The 24585-nt window shown below is 40.7% G+C and overlaps 2 protein-coding genes and 2 pseudogenes across 2 annotated transcripts; all 4 read left to right on the top strand.

The window, feature by feature from the left end:
• Window positions 1–3311: 3311 nt before the first annotated feature.
• LOC120874389 (transmembrane protein 225) lies at window positions 3312–5889 on the top strand. Its single transcript, XM_040255758.1, has 4 exons — window positions 3312–3489; window positions 4079–4225; window positions 4520–4654; window positions 5654–5889. Exons 1-4 carry the CDS (start codon window positions 3312–3314, stop codon window positions 5887–5889), a joined length of 696 nt encoding a protein of 231 aa, XP_040111692.1.
• A 2975-nt stretch (window positions 5890–8864) lies between these two features.
• On the top strand, window positions 8865–9719 carry LOC120874387 (olfactory receptor 147-like). Its single transcript, XM_040255756.1, has one exon. The coding sequence runs from the start codon at window positions 8865–8867 to the stop codon at window positions 9717–9719; it is 855 nt and encodes a 284-aa protein (XP_040111690.1).
• A 208-nt stretch (window positions 9720–9927) lies between these two features.
• On the top strand, window positions 9928–14344 carry LOC120874882 (annotated as a pseudogene).
• Window positions 14345–19650: 5306 nt separating this feature from the next.
• On the top strand, window positions 19651–20576 carry LOC120874378 (annotated as a pseudogene).
• The last annotated feature ends 4009 nt before the right edge of the window (window positions 20577–24585 follow it).

Here is a 24585-nt window from a genome sequence, read left to right as displayed (position 1 = left end):
TTCTGGACTGCCTGGCTTGCTCTCTTTTTCTCTGCACTCACCTTGCATTCTGGTGCTGAAACCCCGGAGGGAAGATCCGGCACAACTGGGTTCGCTCCTCTCATGAGCCCACCTCTCAATGTCCACTTCCTTGGACATTGCTGAGAAACTGAGAGGAGCTCCAGGATGGGACTCTCCACTTGCCTTGCTGGACTGACATCCACACACTGGCCCACATTTCATCCATTGGCTACAAGGGTGAGTGAAATCCCATCCTCTTAGATCCTCTCTTTCTTGCCTTGTTTCCAAGTCCTAGCACTAGGTGGAAGGAACTCATGGCCCTCAGGCCCTAGGCCTTGTGCCTCATCTGACTTTGAAATAGGGGACGCCTAGATGACACCACCCTTATGGCAGAAAGTGAAGAGGAGCTAAAAAGCCCCTTGATGAAAGTGAAAGAGGAGAGTGAAAAAGTTGGCTTAAAGCTCCACATTCAGAAAACAAAGATCATGGCATCTGGTCCCATCACTTCATGGGAAATAGATGGGGAAACAGTGGAAACAGTGGCAGACTTTATTTTGGGGGGGCTCCAGAATCACTGCAGATGGTGACTGAAGCCATGAAATTAAAAGACACATACTCCTTGGAAGAAAAGTTATGACCAACCTAGATAGCATATTCAAAAGCAGAGATATTACTTTGCCGACTAAGGTCCATCTAGTCAAGGCTATGGTTTTTCCAGTAGTCATGTATGGATGTGAGAGTTGGACTGTCAAGAAGGCTGAGCACCAAAGAATTGATGCTTTTGAACTGTGGTGTTGGAGAAGACTCTTGAGAGTCCCTTGGCCTGCAAGGAGATCCAACCAGTCCATTCTGAAGATCAGCCCTGGGATTTCTTTGGAAGGAATGATGCTAAAGCTGAAACTCCAGTACTTCGGCCACCTCATGAAAAGAGTTGACTCATTGGAAAAGACTCTGATGCTGGGAGGGATTGGGGGCAGGAGGAGAAGGGGACGACAGAGGATGAGATGGCTGGATGGCATCACGGACTCGATGAACATGAGTCTGAGTGAACTCCGGGAGTTGGTGATGGACAGGGAGGCCTGGCGTGCTGCGATTCATGGGGTCGCAAAGAGTCAGACATGACTGAGCAAATGAACTGAACTGAACTGAACTGAATGTGAAAATATATGAGACATAAGCCAAGAGTCAACCCTAACATAAAGCATGGACTATGGACGATAATAATATGTAATTGTAGGTTTATAAATATAACAAATGTACCACTTTGGTGGGAATGTTGAGAACAGGGAAGGCTGTCCCTGTGTGGGATATACAGGGAGTATATGAAAATATCTCTGCATCTTCTGCTCAGTTTTTTTCTTTTGCTCAATTTTGCTGGAAAAACATAACTGCTCTTTAAAATATTAGTTTTAAACTTGTTTAGTAGGAAAAAGTATATGAGATATAGCAAACTCTCTGCACAGATAAACATGGGTCACCTTAAATCCTGGCATATTAAAGAAGTTTTAACTATTTTTAGAAATTCAAGAGATAAAAAATTAATTGGAAAGAGAAATAATGAGGTAAAAACTTAAAGTAGTAAAATCTATTTAAAATAATATTTTCATATGGATAAATATGTAAAGGGATCTTGAATATATCAACAAATTGATAACCTTCTATAAACCAGATTAAGAAAACAAAGAGGGAGAATAAGTAAATTCAGGAGGAAAAATTAGTTCTCATCTTTTAGTGACACCAGCAAATATTTAAGGATGAAATTCTCTGGGTTTGTTTCAGAATAACTCAGGGATTAGCACTGAAGCAGGGTAAAGGGTACATGGGAACTATCCCATCAGTCTCTACTTTTTCAAAATCGCATACTTCCCTTTTGAAACTAAAATTCTGATTTTCTTTTTCCATTTATTGTTATTTCTTTAATCTCGTTGCCTACTTAAAAAAAAAAAAAAAAAAAACCATTAAACCTAACAATCTCCCTTCTACTTTCACTTCTCTCGTTCTGCAGAAAATGCCATGCCCCAAACCACCAGTGACATTTTAATCATCAAATCAAGTGGCATATGTTCAGCTTCCACCTAATTAGATTTCTCTGCATTAGGAATCTAATGTCTCCTCAAAACTCAAGCTTCTTTAATTATTCAGAACATTTGTATTCTTGTAGCTGGCACTAGTGGTAAAGAACCTGCCTGCCAGTGCAGGGGACATAAGAGACAGGAGTTCGACCCACGGTGGGGAAGATCCCCTTGAGGAGGGCATGGCAACCTACCCTAGCATTCTTGCCTGGAGAGTCCCATGGACAGAGGAGCCTGGCGGGCTACAATTCATAAGGTTGCAAAGAGTTGGACACAACTGAAGCAACTTAGCATGCACGCACACACACACAGCCTTGCTCTGACCTCTCCTTCTTTGCTCTTTCTCATAAATGATGATGTTAATCAGAATTTCCTTCACTGCCTCTTGTCACCTTCTGTGTGATATCGTCTCATGGTGATATGCACACCTATGTTTCAACTGCCTTTCCTAAGTTGATAACCCTTAAATTACAATTAAGTTTCAAGACTAATTCTATCATACGTCCTGTTCATCTCACCGTAAGTTTAACGGGCACCTTAAACTTAAACAAAACCAGTACTTAGTAAATTCTTTCTCATAAGCAGGATTGTGCTTGCTCCCATGGTTTACATCTTATTTAATGGCATCTTGACTCCTGTGTTCCCTAACTACATATATGATTTCTTCTCTGACCTGTATCTCACTAATCCCTCACCTATCTTCAAAACACCCCAAATTATGAGTGGGCATTCTCTTTTGTGATGCTAGCTAGCTGACATCTCACATAGTGATCCAAATACCTTGTGCATTTCATTGATCTCTATCTAACGTTCATCAGTCCTGGAACATATAGTCCTAATGTCTTCCATCATACATATCTAACTTCTTTCAAGACTGCTAGTTGCTCCTATATCTGATAGTGTTCTCTGTGTGTGATATCATACCTCCTTCTGTATCTGGATCCTCTTTCAAGGCCTCTAGGCCCTAAGTGTTTCCACAGCAATAGGTCTCAGGGTCAAGGGTCAGACCAAGATGATTCCATGGCAGTTGGCAGCCATCACAACAGACTAGCCTAGGTGGAGGAGTGGGGGACAGTGGGATTTGTCATTTGTTTCATAAGTTACTTCAGCTTCTGCCACTGCCAACGTGTCAGCAATCACTAAAAGTTAGAATCTTGCCCTCTTTCTTGTGACTAATCATATCTGAGAAGAAGCACATGAGATATTGGTGAGGGTCTCTGCTTAAAATCTCCAATCTCAATGGTGGACATACTTGTCAGAAAGGTCGAGGCCACCAACATGTTCTTCTCCTCCTGGATCTTAGTCTTCTTGGCAGTAGGAATCATCATAGAAGAATGGGCTGAACTGAAGTTGGGACCCCAAAAACCTACAATAACCCACAGTCCGTGGATATGTTGTACTTCCCTGTGGCCATCAGGTCAGAGCTATTATGTGGAAAGAGATGGGTAGAGAATGAGGGTTCATCCTTCCTTGACTTCTGTTCATCTCACCATTATCCTCTAGTGCAACTGCCTGTGGTTGCAGTGTGCCCACTTCCATAATCAACAGTCAAGGCCTACCCCAGAAGCTCAGTATTAGCATGTTTTGGAGAAAGGCTTAGAAGCTCACAGGCTTAACTGATGGATCTCTGAGAAGCCCTGACAGTAGCAACAGAAATCTAGCACATCTAGAATGTGAGGATATAAAAGAAAGGTGACTGGCAGCAAAGAAAACACGTTACATTGCCACTAGAGGAAGCCAAGAGTGTTTAGCAAGAAATACATTTTGAAAAAATAGAAGAGAAATAAGTTTACAAGATACAAAGATAGATAGAGAACAGTTTCTTTTGGTTCCATCTCCCATTTAGCTTAAGATCCCTACCTCTTTCTTGCCCCATCTTTGCTCTTTATTATTTAATCAAATGTTTCACCTCATTCTTGTTTACCTAGAGATTTGTGTGCCCCAGGTGGAAATGAGCCAGAAGAAATATCTGTCCTCCTCTCAATACAGCTTCTTCTTTTCAACAGATGGCCTGGAAGTGGTCAGGAACATTCTGATTGTGGTGTTCAGCTTTTCCTTCATGCATAACTTGCTCCTGGGTTTTGAATTCACCTATATGATTCCTCAAACCAAGTATACTCTCATTATGACTGCCTGCCTTGCTTTCCTCACAGGTAATTCCCTGTCGTCAATCACCAGTAACTTCTTGTCTTCCCTGACATAGGATTGGAGGCATGCTTGGTTTGTAGGTCCAGGCTGTGGTCTCTGACTAACTCAGCCCTCCCAGGTCTTTGGCTTAGATACGCAGCTGCCAAATTGGATCCACCACTCAAGTGGCATTGACCTTTGGACAAGGTGTAGTTGTGTGTGGTAGGGGTTTGGAAGTCAAGCATATCTCAGGTTAACTTAAGTATGAGTGCCAGGGTCCCTCAGAAGAGACTTTTCTTTCTCCTTTTGTCTGGAATCAGGCATCCTTCTGCTTGGTGCACTCCTACTGTATCACCACATGCTAAATAAGGGTGAATCCGTGTACTACTCGAGTTACAAGATCAGCTGGATCATTTTCACTGCATACTTAAACGTTTTATTGTTATTCGCCTCTGGTGAGTGTCTTCAGGGCCCTTGATGGGAGCTAAGAACCAATCCATCTCTGATAGGCGGGAGAGTGAGAGGATGGGAAAGAAGATAGAGGGAAAGTTACCAACCTTTGCATTTTAAAGGGCTAGTGGGGGAGTTAGACTCACTCTGAAGATGGTTCCTGCAAGGATGTGGGCTGAGTGAGATGTTCAATATGCTTGCCCCCAAAGGAAAACTTCCTTTCCGCCTTTTCTTTCATACCTGCCCCATTCAGAGTGGAGATAACTGCTAACTTCAAGACTAAGGAGAATGGCTGGTAGGGAATGTTCACTCATGAGGAGGCGGTGACCCTGGGGGCATAGTTGTCCTGCCAGGACAGCCTGAGGTCAGAGAGAATCAGTGTCTGATGCACAGTGACCACTTACAAACACCAGAGACTCTTCTAAGAAGCCTTTAAAATTTCCCTTGGAACTAAACTTCCTAACTCAGAAGCACGTCCTCTGTCAGAAAGAATCCTCAATTGTTGAGCACCGCTTGTGTGTGTGCTCAGTCACAGTCGTGTCCGACTCTTCCGCGACCCCATGGACTGCCAGGTTCCTCTGGCCATGAGATTTTCAGGCAAGAATACTGGAGTGGGTTGCCATTTCCTCCTCCAGGGGATCTTCCCAACCTAGGCACTGAACCCAAGTCTCCCGCATCTCCTGCATTGCAGGTAGATTCTTTACCTGCTGAGCCCTCAGGGAAGCCCCAAACCTTGTGCATGTGTGCTCAGGCAAGTCCGATTCTTTGTGACCCCAGAAATTGTAGTTGGGCTGTAGTTGAGCTGTAGTTGGGCTCTATTTAAGCTATTCTGCACACAGTTCTAAACTCTCCTACTAAAGCATCCACCTCCCGAATGGCTTGGGGCAGTTCAAAGGGAACCATTAGGCTTTAGATCTGGGCCTCGTGGCCCATAGGGAGGGAAGCGTTTCTGTGACCTCTCTGTTGTTCCTTCATCACCGTCCCTTGGCTTCTCTTTTTCCCAGGATTCCTCTCTCTCTTACAGTACAAGCAGTCCATTGATGGTTCTGGCAGCCTGACCCACAAATCTGCCAGAAAAAGTCAAGTTATGGAGAAACATGGGGTTTCTATCAAAGTCGTCTCATTACCAGCAGGTACTACAATGCCTCGTAGTATTGTCCGGGTACACTCTGCCCACATGAAAGAAGATTCTCCAGAAAAACTGAACATCCAAGCACGTCGTGTAACCTGGGCTCTATGATTTGACAATTTATCTTTCTGTATATGTTCATCTTGATGGCAAAAGCTTGTGCATATGTGGTGTGTGTAGGGCCAGCTGTATGGCCTGGTTTGGCATTATTTAAATGACTAAAACTGGGTTGGGGTCTATAAGAAGATCCAGAAGCCTTAATTTTTTTTTTACCCTGACCAGCTTTTATTTGTTCTCACTATTTAATAACATGTTATTGATATAATAAATATCATCATATAACTGATACTTGCTATATTATTAACTCTATCACAATGATTTAGAATAATGTGTACTACCTTTAGTCTCATTGGTTTTATTGTAAAATATTTCAGCCCTTCAGAAAAAATACAAAACAACATGATAAACACCTGTATATACATCACCCAACTTTCACATTATAGGTATAACTGATATTCCCCTAGTTCTTTTTCTAATCTCAATTCCCTCACTTGTTTCACTCTAAAACACCTTTAATGATGCATTGTTGATAATTGTACATTCATGTCATTTTTCTTACAACTTTATGCATCTGTAAATTTGTAGAGAGTATCTATCCCAGTGTCCAAATATCATTAAATGTCATCCTTTACAGATTATTTTTAATAACTCACTTTTTTCATTCAACTCTATGGTTTTGTGATTTATTGATAAGTTTTGACCTATTTTATTCATTCAAACTACTGTTAAGTTTTCCCCTTTAGGGATACAATGTGAAATACTCATTCTCCAGTTGATGAGAAGCTAGCAGTTTTCTTTTGTTGTTGTTGTTTTGTCACTAAGCTGCATGCGGCTCTTTTGTGACCCCATGGACTGTAGCCCACCAGTCTCCTCTGGCCATGGGATTTCCCAGGTTGCCATTCCCTTTTCTAGAGCATCTTCCTGACCCAGGGATCGAACCCATGTTTCCTGCATTGGCAGGCAGATTCTTTACCACTGAGCCACCAGGGCAGCCTTGTTTTCTTTATTCTGTTAGAAATAGTGCTGCTATGAATATTCTTATACACAGTTCCCTCTGCCCATGAGCTAGAGTTTCTCTTGGGTGTTTAGGACTAGACCAGCTATATCAGACAGTGTTTTCAGTATGATAATTACCTGTGTTACTGCTTGTTCAGTTGCTAAGTTGTGTTTGACTCTTTGCGACCCCATAGACTGCAGCACACCAGTATCCCTGTACTTCACTATCTCCCAGAGTTTGCTTGAACTCATGTCCATTGAGTCAGTGATGTTTAACTATCTCATCCTCTGCCACCCCCTTATCCTTTTGCCGTAAATCTTTTCCAGCATCACGGTGTTTTCCAATGAGCTGGTTCTTTGCATCAGGTAGCCAAAGTATTGAGCTTCAGCTTCAGCATCCATTCTTCCAATGAATTTTCAGGGTTAAATTCCTTTAGAATTGACTGGTTTGATCTCCTTGCACTCCAAGGGACTCTCAAGAGTCCTCTACAGCACCACAACTGGAAAGCATCATTTCTTCCATGCTCAGTCTTATTTGTAACAAATGCTAAAATGTTTCTTTTTATATGTGTACTTTTCTTAAACCATAAGCTCCTAGAAGGCATAGGATTGTCCCCTAATAATTCCTCAGTACCTGAAATAGCACCTATCAGAAACCCACAAAAGGGTAGGGCCAGGCTACTGAAACAGCTAGGCATATCTTAATGACATTTTTCCTGCACCACACTCAGGTCTACAAAGAAAAACACTGACTTAAAGCTATATACGCTTTTGCCTGTGGGGTAACAATTCTATTGTAATACCTAAAACTGGTCCCAAGAAACATAGGAAAAAAGGCTTCTCATTCTCATTCCAATAAAGTGTTTATTAAGCAAATATTTATTCAATACCTACTGCATATACCAGGTGTTACTCTAAGTTGCTACAAAAATAACACTGAACAAAATAGACAAAATCTCTGCCTTTATGAAACTTAGATTCAAATGCAAGTGAGCATATGAATGCATGTGTTGTGGGAAAACAAATTAAATAAACAAATAAGTGGCTCATATTTCATAGAGGGGTAGGTGCTGCATATTCAGGAAGGTCACCTGCTTTTCTATTTGAGGGTGTGCTCCATTTGGCAACAAACCAAAATGTATGCAAATTGGATTGCTTCCAAAACGTAATTGTTATAGTGAACTCAGCTTTAATGCAGGGTAGGTAACTTTTCTTTGCTACAAATCATGCTTTCTGGGGAAAACACAATGAAAACCTAAGACTTCTAAGTTTTAATCAGGTATCTAGAATTTCCCAATTCAATAACCTCTGGGTCATATTAGCAGGTGTCTCCCTGGGGACCAGCAGATGTTATTTCCACCCCCTGGACTGGAGAGGACACTGTGGCAGAGCCACCATCAGAAATCATGACCTGTAACTCGTGGCACCTCAGAGCCTGGTGTACTGAGGCCTGTGCTCTGACTCTTTCAGTCCAAAATGCACTCATAACAAAAACAATAGCAAAGAAGAAGAAGAATCTCTGTTCTGGGCTGTTCATTTCTAAAATTCATCATAACCACTTGCTTTTCTTTAAGAATAAGGAAGCAGATGTAGCAAGTCCCAACATTGAAGTCTCTGTGCTGAAGGGTGAGTGTTGAATTTTATCTGTCCTGTTACTCGTCTTCCAAACCTCATCTATAGAAGCCAAGGACTCTGAAATGACGTGCCTTCTCTCTGCTGAGCCGACCACTGATCATCGGGTGGGCCTGGTAAACTGTCAGGGCAGAAGTGGAGCAGAGACGCTGTTGTCATGAGGTTCAGGGTTATTGAATCTTATTCCTGTAGAACTTGTCCATTAGTGTTTTTGATACGCATCTTTAAAAATTCCCTCAGCCTTTACACAGAAGAGAAAACAAAGGCACAGAGGGGTGGGGTGGGGTTCCTTCTCACATTCTGGATCTCTCTCATTAGAGTGGGGTTGGGTGGAGAGGGTGGGGTACTTGTTTTAACATTACCCTCTGTCCTGTTCCCCAGGTATGTCCTAGGGAAGAATGGCCCCAGGGAATGAATCTTCAGTGACTGAGTTTATCCTGCTGGGTTTAACACAGCAGCCAGAACTCCAGCTGCCTCTCTTTTTCATTTTCTTAGCAATTTATGTGGTCACTGTGGTGGGGAACGTTGGCTTGATTATTCTTATTGGTCTGAACCCTCACCTGCACACTCCCATGTACTACTTTCTCTTCAATCTTTCCTTCATTGATCTCTGCCACTCCTCTGTCATTAGCCCTAAAATGCTGATGAGTTTTGTAAGCCAGAACATCATCCCTTATGCAGAGTGCATGCCTCAGCTCTGCTGCTTCTCCTTCTTTGTTATTGATGAGTGCTGTGTTTTGACGTCAATGGCCTATGACCGATACGTGGCCATCTGTAAGCCCCTGCTGTACAAGGTCTCCGTGTCCCATCAGGTCTGCCTCATGCTGACGGTGGGTGTATACGCGATGGGGCTGGTGGGTGCCATGGCCCACACTGGGTGCATGCTGCGACTCTCCTTCTGTGATGGAAACATCATCAATCACCACATGCGTGGCATCCCTCCTCTCCTCCAGCTCTCCTGCACCAGCGCCTCCATCAGTGAGCTGGAGGTTTTCACTGTGGGGGGCGTCAATGTCCTAGTGCCCAGTATCACCATCTCCGTTTCTTACACCTTGATCCTCTCCAACATCCTCCACGTCCGTTCTGCAGAGGGCAGGTCCAAAGCCTTCAGTACCTGCAGCTCCCACATAACCATGGTTTCTCTTTTCTTTGGATCAGCAACATTCATGTATCTCAAGAAGTTTCCTTCTGGGTCTCTGGATGAAGATAAAGTGTCCATAGGTTTTTTTATACCATTGCGGGGCCAATGGTGAATCCTTTCATCTACAGTTTGAGGAACAACAATGTCCAAGTTGCACTGAGTAAGACTTTGAGGAAAAGGGAGTTCTAAATGAAATTTGTTACTATTTGTTAGTACTATTTGTTACTAATAATTAGTATTATTTGTTATCAATAATTAGTACTATTTGTTACTAGTAATTGTTACAAATATTACTCTTTCCCTCCCCCGTGAGAACCAAGATGATTCTTTCTCAGATCTTCACTGTGAGAACCTGCTGGGGTGTTTTGGAGGCAAAATCCAAGAAAGTGTGGCAGTCCCCTAAAACTGTGGCTCCTATGGTGTGCTGCAAGTCTTTGGGGTTGCAAAGAATCAGATATGACTTAGTGACTGAATAACAATGAATGTTAATATATATTTAATAGAAACATGCTATTTCCAACTCTAATCTAGCACCACAGAATTCATTATAGACTTTCCTCTTTGTGTATTTGTAAATTCTTTCTTTGATGGAATCACTTACTTATTTGGCTGTACATTATAAGGAGAAAGAGTTTAAAAAAAAAAAAAAAAACTGTATATAAGCACTGTACTCCAGACGGTAAATGTGTTTCTCACACTGGTATTGACTTGCAATTCTGAAGCTATCACATGTGTACTGGGATTGAATGAATGACAGTAAATTTAGATAATAGAAATTTTGTTATAATCAAATGCCTTTTCCTGACTAATTTGCTTATGACTGGTAATGATGCTGTACACTCTCACAAAGGGTAGTGGTAGGGCATTCCTTGCTTTCCCATTGTCTTTGACCAATTATTAAAAATCTGCAAAAATCTGCAAAAATCTGGATGTCTCCGTCTTTATTCTTAGAGAAGGAAGAATGAGAGACTTGACTTAGGTTGGTTTAAAGAGGATTCAAAGAGGAATCAGCTTTAACTGTGATTTCTACCCCCTGCCCCTGAAATATTTTCCATATATAAAACAGATTTACTTTTGTATAAATACAAGAATAGAGTAATATTTAAATTACTACTGAAGATGGAATACACTTAAATTGTAAAAAATGAAATGCTACTCAACAGTAAAGGAAATGACTATTGATACATGTAACAAATGTGACTAGTGAAAAAAGCCAGTCTCAGAGATTGCATATTGTTTGATTTCATTTATTATCCTCCAAATGACTTGACTATGAAGGTGGAGATGAAAGAGATAGAAATGGAAAAAACAGAGATGAAGGTGGAAGGGGATGGGTGTGACTATAAAAGAGTAGTATAAGAGTTTCTAAAGGTAGTGAAACAATTCTGTATCCAGTCACGGTGCTGCAACATGAATATATACAAAGGATCAAATTGCATAGATCTACACACATGTACGCACACACAATGCAAACACTCAATGCCTATAAGTCTGCTAAAGTCTCACTGTCTGCAGTCCTGAAGTCTTGTTACCATTACTAAACCAGTGTCCATTTTCTGGTTTTACTGTTACACAGTAATTGTGAAAGATGTATCATGATAGGAAGCTAGATGGAGTTCAAAGGACTCTATGCATTATTTTAGCAATTCCATGTGAATCTATACTTATTTCAAAATAAATGTGAGCTGCAATCTCTTAAGCACAAGTACAAATTAATACATATCTTGGAATTATAGTCAGATAAGGACTGAGTGACTGAACTGAACTGAGGAATTCTAAAGTCCTATTTTCTTGAAATAGAAGTCTAAGAACAGTGATTTTCTTACATTCTCTATGCTTAGTCACTCAGTCATGTCCTACTCTTTGCAACCTCATGGACTGCCAGGCTGCTCTGTCCATGAGGATTTTCCAGACAAGAATACTGGAGTGGGTTGCCATGCCCTCCTCCAGGGGATCCTCCCAACTCAGGGATTGAACTCAGATCTCTCGCATTGCAGGTGGATTCTTTACTGTCTGAGCCACCAAGGAAGCCCAACAATACTGGAGTGGGTAGCCTATCCCTTCTCCAGGGGATTTTTCCGACCTAGGAATTGAATCGGGGTCTCCTTCATTGCAGGCAGATTCTTTACCAGCTGATCTACTGGGGAAGCCCCTGATTTTCTTATAGAATTAATTTATTAAAAGCAAAGACATATTGAGTCAGAGCAGCCCAAAGAAAATTTTCATGGAATGTTGGATTAGAATTATACTTAATAGCATTTTACTGAAACAATAATGTCTAAAAGCAATAAAATATCTTTTCTCTATATGTCTATAAAATGTTCATAAATATTTAAAGATACTCAAACTATTTTATAAAGCAAGATAAATAACCTTTACTGAAGCATTTATAAATTTTACTAAAATTAATATGTTCTGGAATGACAGTTAATGAAATTCTCAGTGACATTAACTATTTTCATTTTTATGAAGAACAGAAAGGATCTTTTTCTATGCCTCAGGGATGTACATTCCCTGAAGGAAATGATTAGGGTGTGAAAACAGACACCAATTTCTTGCTTGCAGAGCTTATCATGATGGGAAGGTCTTAAGGGAGACTTACCCCTGGATTTCTAATCAGGTATAAAAAAATTACAAGCTTTAAGCAAATGCCATGAAATCTATAACATGGTGGTGTAGCTGCCAAGTCTATGGTTTCCCTTTTCAGTCTCCTAATAGATTTATAGCTACAACTTTAATCTGAACCTTAGACTAACTCCTGTAATTCAGACTGTCATATCAATGCTCTGACTCTTTTGCCAACACAGGGAGAAGATTCTGTGACTGCATCTCAGCGTTGATATCTCCAAAGTCAGTTCTTCCAGAAGAGTGGAGGTGAAACACATACAAAGCTCCCTCGGCACTGAGTTCCCTCCATGGAAGAAATGTGAGTTAACCAGCTTTATTTTTCTCTCATCATTAAAAAAATGAGGAAAAACATTTTTATTGAATAACAAGATCCAAGGTCTGGATCTCCGACTTGACTGCTTGTATGCTGAGCATATCCTCTGTGTTGGCCTTGTCCCCATTCTGGTAGCATGGGAACTATAGCAGTTCCAAGTGGCAAATCCAGAGCATAGCAATATCAGAGGAAGAAAATATCTGCTTTTCTCCTAAAATTCTTTTGTTGAAATATATGTATTATACAACTTTACATGTCATTATAAGAATACAGCTTGGTATGTTTTCACTAATTTAACAGCTAATTTAATTAGCACCCAAATTAATTTACTTCTCTTTCATGCCATCCTACAAAACATGGTAAAGTATATCCACCTTTTTTTATTCTTCTTCTGTTCTTCTAAGATGGAATATAGCAGGAGAATGTGTAGAAGCAATGGAGTATATGGTTAAGTACAAAGTTTAGGCCACCAAGGCTCTCCTCCAGGCCTGTCACCAATTATTGACTTCATGATGTCTTGTGGTAGAGTGTCTGTAAATCCTATAGACTGTTAACAACTTCCTTCCAGGAAGCAGAATATCGGTGTGACCTCTGCTCTATATGAATTCTCTCTTTCTTGAAGGTCATCACAGGGAAACTGAGATATTTAGTAGAGTGATGGAAACTTAAGTAGAAATGAAAAAGTGACTGGTCAGATAAGTTGGTTGCAGTGATGGGGATACATTCTTACTACTGAAACTCTTCAACAAGTAGGTTTGTTCCTCAGCTATCCCATCCCTCTATCTTTTAGTAAAGTTAGACCTATTATTTGTCCCATACAACTCATGAAAACCAAAGATATGGGAGGAGACATGGGTAAACCTATGGCTGGTCCATGTTGATGTTTGGTAAACACAAAAGCAATACTGTAAAGCAATTATCCTTCAATTAAAAATACATTTAATAAAAAGACAGTGATTTAAATGTTGAGATGTGTGTACCTTCAGCCACTATGAAGCAGAGGAGGACTTACATGACTTCTGCCAGTCTGACACTCTCTCTCATATATAAAGCTCATATAAAAGTTAGTTTGTAAGGACAAAGCTGTGTTCCCTACTAGTGAAATTTTCTTCTATTCTCACAGATTTCCAAAGTTGAGAATAGAAAGCTGGCTATAAAGGACTCCTTAGTGACTGAATTTATTCTTGCTGGATTAACAGACAGTCCAGAGCTCCAGCAACCCTTCTATTACCTGTTTCTAATGATCTGTGTTGTCACCATGGTGGGCAACCTGGGCTTAATCCTTCTTATTGGTCTAAATTCTCACCTCCACACCCCCATGAACTATTTCTTCTTCAACCTGTCCTTCACTGATCTCTGTTACTCTTCTGTTTTCACCCCCAAGATGCTGATGAACTTTGTATTCAGGGAGAATACCATCTCGTATGTGGGATGCATGACTTAGCTGTTTTTCTTTCTCCTTTTTGTCAACTCTGAGTGCTATATGTTGATCTCAATGGCTTATGATTGCTATGTGGCCATCTGTAATCCCTTGCTGTATAAAGTCCATGTCCCATCAGGTCTGTTTGGTGCTCTCTTTGGCTGCATATGTGATGGGGTTTGCTGGAGCATCTGCCCACACAGGGTGCATGCTTAGACTAACCTTCTGCAGTGTTACTGTAATCAACCACTACTTATGTGACATCCTCCCACTCTTCCAACTCTCTTGTACCAGCACCTATGTCAATGAGGTGGTAGTTCTCATTGTCGTGGGTATTAAAATCACAGTACCCAGTTTCACCATCCTGATTTCTTAAATCTTCATATATTACTATACAATATATTCTTGTTGCTTGTCTGTTTTATCTAGTGGTTTGTTTGTCTTAGTCCCATGAATATAATTGCCCCTCCCTCCTTCCCTCTCAGCTAGTGACAGTTCCCAATTAGACACCAGGTAACCAGGGAGCCCCTGATGTAGCCCACAAAAGCCAACCTTCAGGGAGGGGTCCAGAGAAAGTTGCAGAGGGATGGAGTAGGTATTTGAAGGAGCCAATGGGGAAGATCCAGCAGGGTTTGCTTACTAGTAAACAACTTTTGAAACTGGGGACTTTCCCAAATGCTTCTGTTATATCTGAAATATCTAATAATACATATGCATTTATTTAGTGTTGAGGGTTTTTCTTTTCTTTTTTGGTGGTTGTGGGGGGATAATGGATCTTCCCTTTGATCTGCTTTTGTCTGTTAAAATGACTTCATAAAGTTATTTTAAAAGTAATATGTAAAAAACAGCAAACATTATTTTCAATAGTAAAAACTGAAAACATTTCTTCTAAGATCAGGAACAAGAGAAGACAATTACAAGTAGTAGCCACTTTCACCACTATTATTCAACAAAGTTTTGGAAGTCCTACACATGGCAATCAGAGAACAAAAAGAAATAAAATGGATCTACATTGGAAAAGGAGTAAAACTCTCACTCTTTGCAGATGATATACTGTACATAGGAAACCCTGAAGGATACCATCAGGAAATTACTAGAGCTAATCAATGGATTTAGTAAAGTCACAGGATACAAAATCAATACACAGAAATCCCTTGCATCTATACATTAATAACAAAAAAATCAGAAAGAAAAATTAAGGAAAAATCCCACTCACCATTGCAATAAAAAGGATAAAATACCTAGGAATAAACCTACCTAAGGAGACAAAAGACCTGTATGCAGAAAACTATAAGATATTGATGAAAGACAACACAGAGCAGATGAAGAGATGTATCATGTTCTTGGATTGGAAGAACCAATATTGTGAAAATTAATAGACTACCTAAAACGGTATAGAGTAAATGAAATTCTGTCAAAATACCAATGATATTTTTCACAGAACTAGAGCAAAAAATTTCACAATTTTATGGAAACACAAAAGACCTCAAACAGCCAAAGCAATCTCAAGAAAGAAAAGTAGAACTGGAGGAATCAACCTTTTTCCCTTCATAAAATACTAGAAAGTCTTGATGATCAAGACAGTATGGTACTGGCACAAAAACAGAAATATAGACCAATGGATCAAGACAGAAAACCCAGAGATAAACTGACACACCTATGGGCATCTTATCTTTGACAAAAGAGGCAAGAATATATTATACAGTGGAGAAAAGACAGTTTCTTCAATAACTGGTACTGGGAAAACTGGACAGCTACATGCAAAAATGAAATGAGAACACTTCCTAACACCATACACAAAAATAAAATCGAATTAAAAACCTAAATGTAAGGTCAGAAACTATAAAACTCAGAAAACGTAGGCAGAACACTTTGACATAAATCACAGCAAGATCCTCTTTGACCCACCTCCTAGAGAAGTGGAAATAAAAACAAAAATTTTTTAAGTGGGATTGAATTAAGCTTAAAAACTTTTGTACAGCAAAGAAAACTATAAACAAAATGAAAAGACAACCTTCAGAATGGGAAATAATATTGCAAATGAGACAACTGACAAAAGATTAATCTTCAAAATACACAAGTAGTTCATGTAGCTCACTGTCAGAAAAATAGATAACCCAACCAAAAAATGAGCAGGAAACCTAAACAGACATTCTTCCAAAGAAGACATACAGATGGCCAATAAACACATGAAAAAAATATTCAACTTAGCTCATTATTAGAGATATGCACATCAAAACTACAGTGAGGTTATCATCTCACACCAATCAGAACGGGCCACAATCAAAATCCACAAACAATAATTGCTAGAGAGGCTGTGGAGAAAAGGAAAACCTCTTGCACAGTTGGTGGCAACATAAATTGATATAGCCACTATGGAGAATAGTATGGAGATTTCTTTAAAATCTGGGGGGAAAAAACCTTGTGGATGCATGGATGCTAAGTCACTTCAGTTGTGTCTGACTCTGTGAATCTATGAACTATAAACCATAAGCCCACCAGGTCCCTCTGTCCATGGGATTTGCCAGGCAAGAACACTGGAATGGGTTTCTATGTCCTCCTCCAGGGTATCTCCCAGACCCAGGGATTTAACCTATATCTACGTCTCCTGCACTGGCAGGCAGGCAGGTTCTTTACCACTGACTCAGCAATCCAACTACTGGGGATATACCCAGAGGAAACCATAAATGAAAAAGACTCGGAGGCGGTCCTAAGATGGCAGAAGAATAGGACGGGGAGACCACTTTCTCCGCCACAAATTCATCAAGAGATCATTTGAATGCTGAGCAACTTCCACAAAACAACTTCTGAATGGTAGCGGAGGACACCAGGCACCCAGAAAGGCAACCCATTCTCTTCGAAAGGAGGTAGGACAAAATATAAAAGACAAAAAGAAAGACAGAGTTAGGGCTGGAGACCCATCCCAGGGAGGGAGTTGTGAAGGAGGAGAAGTTTCCAAACACCAGGAAACCCTCTCACCAGCAGGTCTGTGGGGAGTTTTGGAATCTCAGAGGGCAACATAACTAGGAGGGAAGAAAAAAAAAAAAAACACAAACCCCACAAAATATGTCCCTTAACCACAACTCCCAGCAGAGAAATAGTCCGGACTCCTGTGTCTGCCACCAGGGAGTAGGGGAGGTGGGGGGTGCATGCTTAGAGTAAGGACCAGGCCTGAATGCCCTGAGGACAATCTGAAGGAGCTAACTGTGAGATAGCAATCCAAACTGCAGGATAGCCAGAGAGAGAAAAAAGAGAGAGAGAAAGAGAGAACTTTCCCACAAAAAGCTCTAACCTAAGGCACAGCCTGGTTAGCTCACAGAACAAAGGATTGAGCAAATACCAAAGGGGAGCTAGCTGGCTGCGGCCCGGCCCATCCCGTAGACCTGTAGACCTTTAACATGGGAGATTAGTCAATTCCTTGGGCAGCTCCCAGATCAGTTGGGTCATTGGTTGAAAAGGGTACCTTTTCCTTTACCAAGGAGAAATGGTAAGAAAAACATTGTTTACTACTAGCTATGTTAAGTTAATAAGGGGTAGGAAGCTATAGTGACTTTTAGCCCGAATTGCTGTCTCTCTTCTCTCTCACCTCAGGCAGCTAAACTATGCCATATCCCATATCCCTTCAGCTTTCTCACACAGGCTATACAGAGGCCAGTCTTCTGAATGGCCCTTAGAAAAGTTGGGGCTTTGGATGTATTGTGAATTTCTTTCTCTCCCCAGGGAAAACCTGGGAACTGGGGAATTTTGTCCCAATCACATAGTTTTGGAACACTATAGGTATATGGCAAGATGTACTTGCATTTTCTTAACAGTTTCAACATGATTGATATGCTGGAACTGTGTGCAGCATCCTTTTAACTAAGTTTTGCATTTCTTACGGAGGGAATCTGTACATAATTTGTTTTGAGTCAGTGTGTTCATGCAGGGAAGGAGATTCTAGGGCTTGCTTTTCTGCCATCTTGCTGGTAAGAAATGGTCATTAATTTTGGCTGTTCCTTGGAAGATAAGCAATCCCTATAGCAAAGGAAAAGCTTGAGTAAAATATTGAATCTACAAGGAACTAAAGACAGATTGTATATACAATCCCCTTAGTTCCCTATTACACATAGAAACTGTTCCCTGGGGAATAGATGGAACAAGCTGCTGCCATATCTGAATACATTATAAAATTACACTCACATTAAATCATCTGTGACTTCCTATGGGGCCAAAGTGATAATAATAGCAACCATTTATTTTTTTCTGCTTCGGGATAGGACTGAAATCATAACCAGAATTATGATCTTTAATTCTGAAAGAATTCTAGGGCATATTAAAAAATTAATTATAGATGGTGGTTTCTTAAAATCAATGAACCAAATCCTCAGAACCTGAAATTGCCCTTCCAGGACCATGAGGTAAAGACAAGAAGAAAGCCCTGGAATATTCTGCCTTTAAGAGGGTGAGTTTCTGAATTTCACTTATATTCATGTTTTTCTTGTTTGAGAGGGAGACTGAGAACCTAAGATATGATAGTGCATTTCCTATTTGTGCAGTCCTGAGATTCAATTGAATCTTCCAGAGAAATCTGCTTGAGGGAAGAGCAGGGAATGTTCAGAATCATTTTCAGACACAAGAGATGCAGTTTCTTAGTAAGTTTATTATCCATGGATGGAACACTCTTTCTTCTACTTTTATATCCTTTGCTCTGTGGTATATGAAAGAACTGAAGCTGAAGCTGAAACTCCAATACTATGGCCATCTGATGTGAAGAACTGACTCACTGAAAAAGATCCTGATGCTGGGAAAGATTGAATGTGGAGAAGGTGACGACAGAGGATGAGATGGTTGGATGGCATCACCGACATGATGGACAGACTTTGAGTAGGTTCTGGGAGTTGGTGATGGACAGGGAGGCTTGGTGTGCTTCAGTCCATGAGGTTGCAAAGAGTCAGACATGACTGAGCAATTGAACTGATATGGAGTAACTTAAGCTGTCCTAGATTTAAGTTCCTCTAGCCTTGTTTGTTTGTTTTTTAGATAAATTGGAAGCAATATTCTTGGTTCCTACCCTGTATAGTCTTATGTATACTAGAAGCAAAAACCAGGCTTTTGGAGTTGCTGCCAAAGAAGAGGAAAGGTGAGGAGAGGGTCCAAGTGAATGAAATAATAGTGAGGTGGGAGAAGGGAAACTCTGTCCTGGTTCACACTTCTTTTCCTTTATTGTTCATTTGCTCAGTTGTTTCTGACTCTTTGCAACCCTATGGACTGTGGCCTTCCTGATTCCTCGGTCCATAGGATTCTCCATGCAAGAACACTGGAGTGGGTTGCCATTCCCTTCTCCAGGGGATCTTCCTGACCCAGGGATCAAACCTGCCTCTCCTGTGTCTCCTGCACTGCAGATCGATTCTTTACCCCTGGGCCATTATTCTTTGGATAAAAGGCTAAATTTTGATACTTTATGAAGCATCAAACACTTTGTAAAGTGTTTGTAAAGCAAACACTTTAGTTTGTAAAGTGTTTATATGGGAAATTTATGTCACTCATTTCCATGGTAATGGTGAGTAAATTCTATGGGTCCAGTTTGGGCTATTCACAGTAATTCCCAGTGCATACATCACTTTATGTGAGGAGATGTGAAAAATACTCCTTTTCCTCTATGTAAGCCTTTTCCCCTGTTTTCACAGGTCCCCTTAGAGAAGAATGGCTCCAGGGAATGACTCTTTCATGACTCAGTTCATTTTACTGGGATTAACAGACCAATCAGTTCTTCAGCTCCCCCTGTTTTTCTTGTTTCTAGTAATGTATATGGTCACTGTGATGGGAAATTTGAGCTTGGTCATCCTAATTGGGCTGAGTTCACATCTACACACCCTTATGTACTTTTTCCTCTTTAATTTGTCCTTAGAGATCTCTGTTATGCTTCTGTTTTTACATCTAAAATGATGATCAACATCATATCAGAGAAGATTATCTCCTACATGGGGTGCATGACTCAGCTTTACTTCTTCACTTTTTTTGGTATTTCTGAATGCTATGTGTTGACATCAGTGGCCTATGACCTCTATGTAGCCATCTATAATCCACTATTGTATTACACTGCCATGTTCCCTAAAGTGTGTTCCAGCTTTATGCTTGGTCCCTACTTGATGGCATTTTTGGATGCCATGATCCTTATTGGAGGCATGTTGAGACTGACCTTCTGTGATGCAAACACTATCAACCATTATTTGTGTGACACCTGCCCTCTTCTCTAGCTCCCCTGCACAAGTACCTACATCCTTGAGCTGGAAGTTATCATTGTGTCAGGCATCAACATCATTCTACCCAGTCTCACCATCTTTGTCTCTTATGGCCTCATCGTCTCCAACATCCTCCACATCAGCTCCACAGAGGGCAGGTCCAAAGCCTTCAGCACCTGCAGTTCCCACATCATTGCTGTTTCTCCGTTCTTTGGTTCAGGTGCATTTGTGTATCTCAAACCAGTTTCTATGCCCATGAATAAGGGAAAAGTCTCATCTGTCTTGCACACCAATGTGGTTCCCATGATGAACCCCTTAATTTATAGCTTAAGGAACAAAGATGTTAAACTTGCTCTGAGAAAAGTCCTGAGGATGGTGAAGTTTTGATCAGAGACATTATGTGTCTGTGCATATAGTTTTAGGAGAAGGAGATTCCATGTGTTCATTTAAATATTTATAGTTAGAATCTTATTTAAATAACATGATTTAAATAATATTTGAGCCTTCCCCCAATAATTTATGTCTGGTTTTTCTGTCTGTTGCTTCTTTTTCCCTAATCATTTCCATGATATCTCCAGCAGTTTTCCTTCTTACTAGTAATTTTAAGTTAAAAATGTAGTATCTCTGTTATTTTTATTGTCATTTCATACTTTAAGTTTTTACCGAAATGGAAAATGGTTCTCAAGTGATCAAATTTGAGACACCTCTGATATAATGACAGACCAGTGATAAAAATCAGCTAGACAAGTCACATTGTCTCACTGGAGTTGTGCTTATCTGCCGCTTGCTGTTAGAAACATGCATCAGATATTCTGTTTCTACTCCCGTCTTTCCATTCTGTGACCTGGAAGACTATGTCTCCTTTAAACGTCGGAGATTGAAGTTTCCATAAAGGCTTTATCTGTAATTTGTTTTGTATCTGGTAAATATTTTACATCAAACTTCTTTGGCTGGAATTTTCCCTTTACCTTTGCACAATGAACTCAGCAGATCATCTAAATATATTTATTTCATTGATGGTAAAATGAAGCTCCAAATGGTTAATTATTAAATGTCACAGGTTCATAAAGAAAAAAATCTAGACTAAACTGTTAGCCTTCTAATTTCAAGTCTGCTACTTGTGTAGTCTACTTACATCTACTTCATTCTATTCTATTTGTTTCAGTTATGATCATTAATGAGAAAATATTTTTAATTTGAAGCTTAACTGTTGTTTATTCCAGGGGATGTATGAATTTCTCTTATGGTGCATGGTGTTTTTTTGCTGTTTGTTTGCTTGTTTAGGCAAAGAGTTTCAGGGGTTTCTTTGGATGGGAAAGGAAGGTCTTTTGGACTAGTATATTGGTGAGATGAGGCTTACCGGGGGCACTATATTAAAGAAACTGCCTGCCAATGCAGGAAACATAAGAGATGTGAGTTTGATCTCTGGGTCTAGAAGATCCCCTGGAGGAGGGCAAGGCAACCCACTCCATTATTCTTACCTGGAGAATCCCATGGGCAGAGGAGCCTGGAAGGCTACAGTCCATAGGGTCACAAAGAGTCAGACACGACAAGATGACTTAGCACACACATTGGTGAAATGATTAACTTATATATGAAGGGGTTTTGTATGTGCCTAAAATTAAGAAAATGAATTTCAGGTGTTTGAAAGTGTTATTATTATTATTATTATTATTATTAAGAGATCAGGACGTGATAAAGAAAGGAGTCCAGAATCACATCAAGACCTCTACAAGACACATAGCCAGAGAATAAGAGGTCGCTGTGTGGGAAGTGGTCATAGGCTTAGGAAACAAATTTTATTCTGAAATTGTATTCTTCTGTACAGGAATGTATATGTATTTCACAGTATATAAATATTTGACAAAGTTATAATGTACATGACTGTACGGTAGTAGGGCATTGGGAAATGATGGTGACAAAGATGTGTTACATTTGGAACCAGGGAGAAAGAGGGCAGCTACAGGTGATAAAATAGTTAAGAGCATTTGAAATTCAAGTTAGGAAGAAGGAATTTAGAGAATAAATTGAAGGACTTGAAAGCTCCTACCTATGACCCTGCTCTCCTTTCTATAATGTCCTAGAAATATTATTGAGCTCACAGTGTTTCTCTATATAGGCTATCAGCTTAAGTTATTTGATTTTTGACAGTTGTGTGTGTGTGTGTGTGTGTGTGTGTGTGTGTGTGTGTGTAGCTTCATATGCTACTTCCATACAGATTTTAAATTACTCAACCTCAAAGTACAACTGGCAGTATAATGACATCTTGAAAGAAATACTTGGTGGATACACATATTTTTGCACTGTGTATACTGGAAAAGATGTTGCATTATTATTTTTTAAGGGAAAAATGAAACCTATAAAAGCCTCAGTATGATGTGTCAAGGGTTAATGTAAATATTTTCCATGGATGTCAGGCATGCACATCTCCAGGAAAGGCTTCTACAAAGCTTATGGAACTGAAGGTCAGATACTAGGACCTTTCCCCTCCAATATCCAGTGTCTGTACTCTGATTACTGATTGTTGCTTCTGAACCAGACCTGCAGACCCAGGAGGAGCAATCACTGTTGATGTGTCTCCCCACCATGGCTATAATCCCCTTCTGATCCAGCTGAAGTGACTTCCACGGAGTTTAAAGGCCTGTACCATTTTCCCTTCCCATCCTGTTTTTCTTTTTGGAGCCAGACATTAAAGACTAGGACTTTTGTAAAGTAAGAAGCATATACAGAGATAATGGGAAGGTCTCCATATATGTACCTGGAATAATATAGGCTCAAAAAGACCAGAAAGGAAATTAAATTTTTCACCTAAACCTGATCCTCTGCACAGAGATGGCCTATAGCAATCTAAATTATAAAAATGAGAAGGGAGTTCTAGATGGCAGGTTGGCAGGATGCTAAGCTCACCCCTCCTCAGGAACACATCACATTACAACTACATATGGAGAAACTCTCTCTGAAATCCACGTGGGCAAGAGCAGAACAGCTGTTCTACAACCAAGGTTATAAAGAATAATCCATATGGAGTCTTCCAAGAAGGGGAAAGAAGCAATTTGGTTGGGACCTATACTTCTCACCTTGGGCAGAGAAGAGGAAAGGGGATATCACAAGCTGGGGAATCCTCCTGCAGGAGCAAAGGTTTGGGGCAAGAGTTTAGGCACACCTGCCCTAGGGTTTAACAACAGGAAATAAACCCCCTTTCTGCCTTGAAAACCAGTGGAGATTTACCTGAATGCTGCAAGTAACTGACACCTTGCTCTTGAAGAGCATGTGCCAGACCTGCTTACTCCCAGTCACAGCGTGGAGGCAGCAGATTGAAAACTGCCTGGGAATCCATCCAGCTGGCAAGGACCACCCTAGCATCCCCTCTACCCAGCCCTAATGAGCTCCTGCCTCAGCCTCTCATGCTCCTGTGGTCACTGATCACTAAAGGGGAGGATGAGTTCCATTGTTAACAAAAGTGTGGACACTTGGAGGGACGGGAGGTGACTTGGACTCTGAGGCTGCAACCGAGCCACTGTCAACTCATATGTCTCTGCAGGCACTCCAGGAGGAGTGACGTTAGATCCAGGGAAGAGAACACTATCACCAGAGTGCACATTCCTGTCCATATTGGGAGAGGGCAGGATCAGCTCTGTGCTGTGGCACCAATCCCTTACCACTACCCAGCCACTAACTGAGGAAAGGTTGTTGATGCTTAGTTATTAAATCATGTCCAACTCTTTTGTGACCCCATGGACTGTAGCCCACAAGACTCCTCTGTTTATGGGATTGCCCAGCCAAGAATACTGAAATTGGTTGCCATTTCCTGTTCCAGAGGACCTTCCTGACCCAAGAATCAAACCTGGGTCTCCTCCTTGCCTGTTAGACTTGTTTTTACCACTGAGCCACCAAGGAAGCCTTTTACATACTAGGGATAAAGCGAAACCAGCACAGAACCAAGAAACCAACACAGCCCCAAGCTCACAGGCCTAGAATAATTCAGAAACTGCTATTATATACAGGAGAAACCCACTTTCTCAACACTCTTGTTCCAGCTCCTCTGGCCACATGCCTACCCCTGATAAGGTGGTGAAAGCCACTGAGAACTGGGAAGCCTTTGCTCACACCTGGCTCTGGCTCTGGTCCCACCAACTCCAGCCCTACATCCCACCAATGCAGTGGCTGCCATCACACCCAAGGGAAAGATATGGTCCATGCTCACTTCAGATCCAGTTCTCCTACCAAAGCCATTGAACATACACAGACTTCACAGGGACACTCCCATACAAGAAACCACTTTCAAGGACTGGAATATGTAATTGCTTTACCTAATGTCAGAGAGACAGAAAAAGTTAAGAAAAATAAGAAGTTGTAAGAATTTGTTTCAGACGAAAGAACAAGAGCAATTGAAACC

The sequence above is a fragment of the Oryx dammah genome, unplaced genomic scaffold (genome assembly GCF_014754425.2).
Source record: "Oryx dammah isolate SB20612 unplaced genomic scaffold, SCBI_Odam_1.1 HiC_scaffold_15, whole genome shotgun sequence".
NCBI classification, from domain to species: Eukaryota; Metazoa; Chordata; class Mammalia; order Artiodactyla; family Bovidae; genus Oryx; species Oryx dammah.
The sequence above is the reverse complement of the archived record's forward strand: the minus strand, read 5'-3'. Positions and strand labels throughout refer to the sequence as shown.

Bases quoted from the DNA above. Each gene is read 5' to 3' on its own strand.
- LOC120874389 (XM_040255758.1), top strand. From the start codon at position 3,312: ATGGTGGACATACTTGTCAGAAAGGTCGAGGCCACCAACATGTTCTTC. The intron at 3,490-4,078 runs GTCAGAGCTATT...TCTTTTCAACAG, and splicing joins TACTTCCCTGTGGCCATCAG to ATGGCCTGGAAGTGGTCAGG. The intron at 4,226-4,519 runs GTAATTCCCTGT...GTCTGGAATCAG, and splicing joins CTGCCTTGCTTTCCTCACAG to GCATCCTTCTGCTTGGTGCA.
- LOC120874387 (XM_040255756.1), top strand. From the start codon at position 8,865: ATGGCCCCAGGGAATGAATCTTCAGTGACTGAGTTTATCCTGCTGGGT.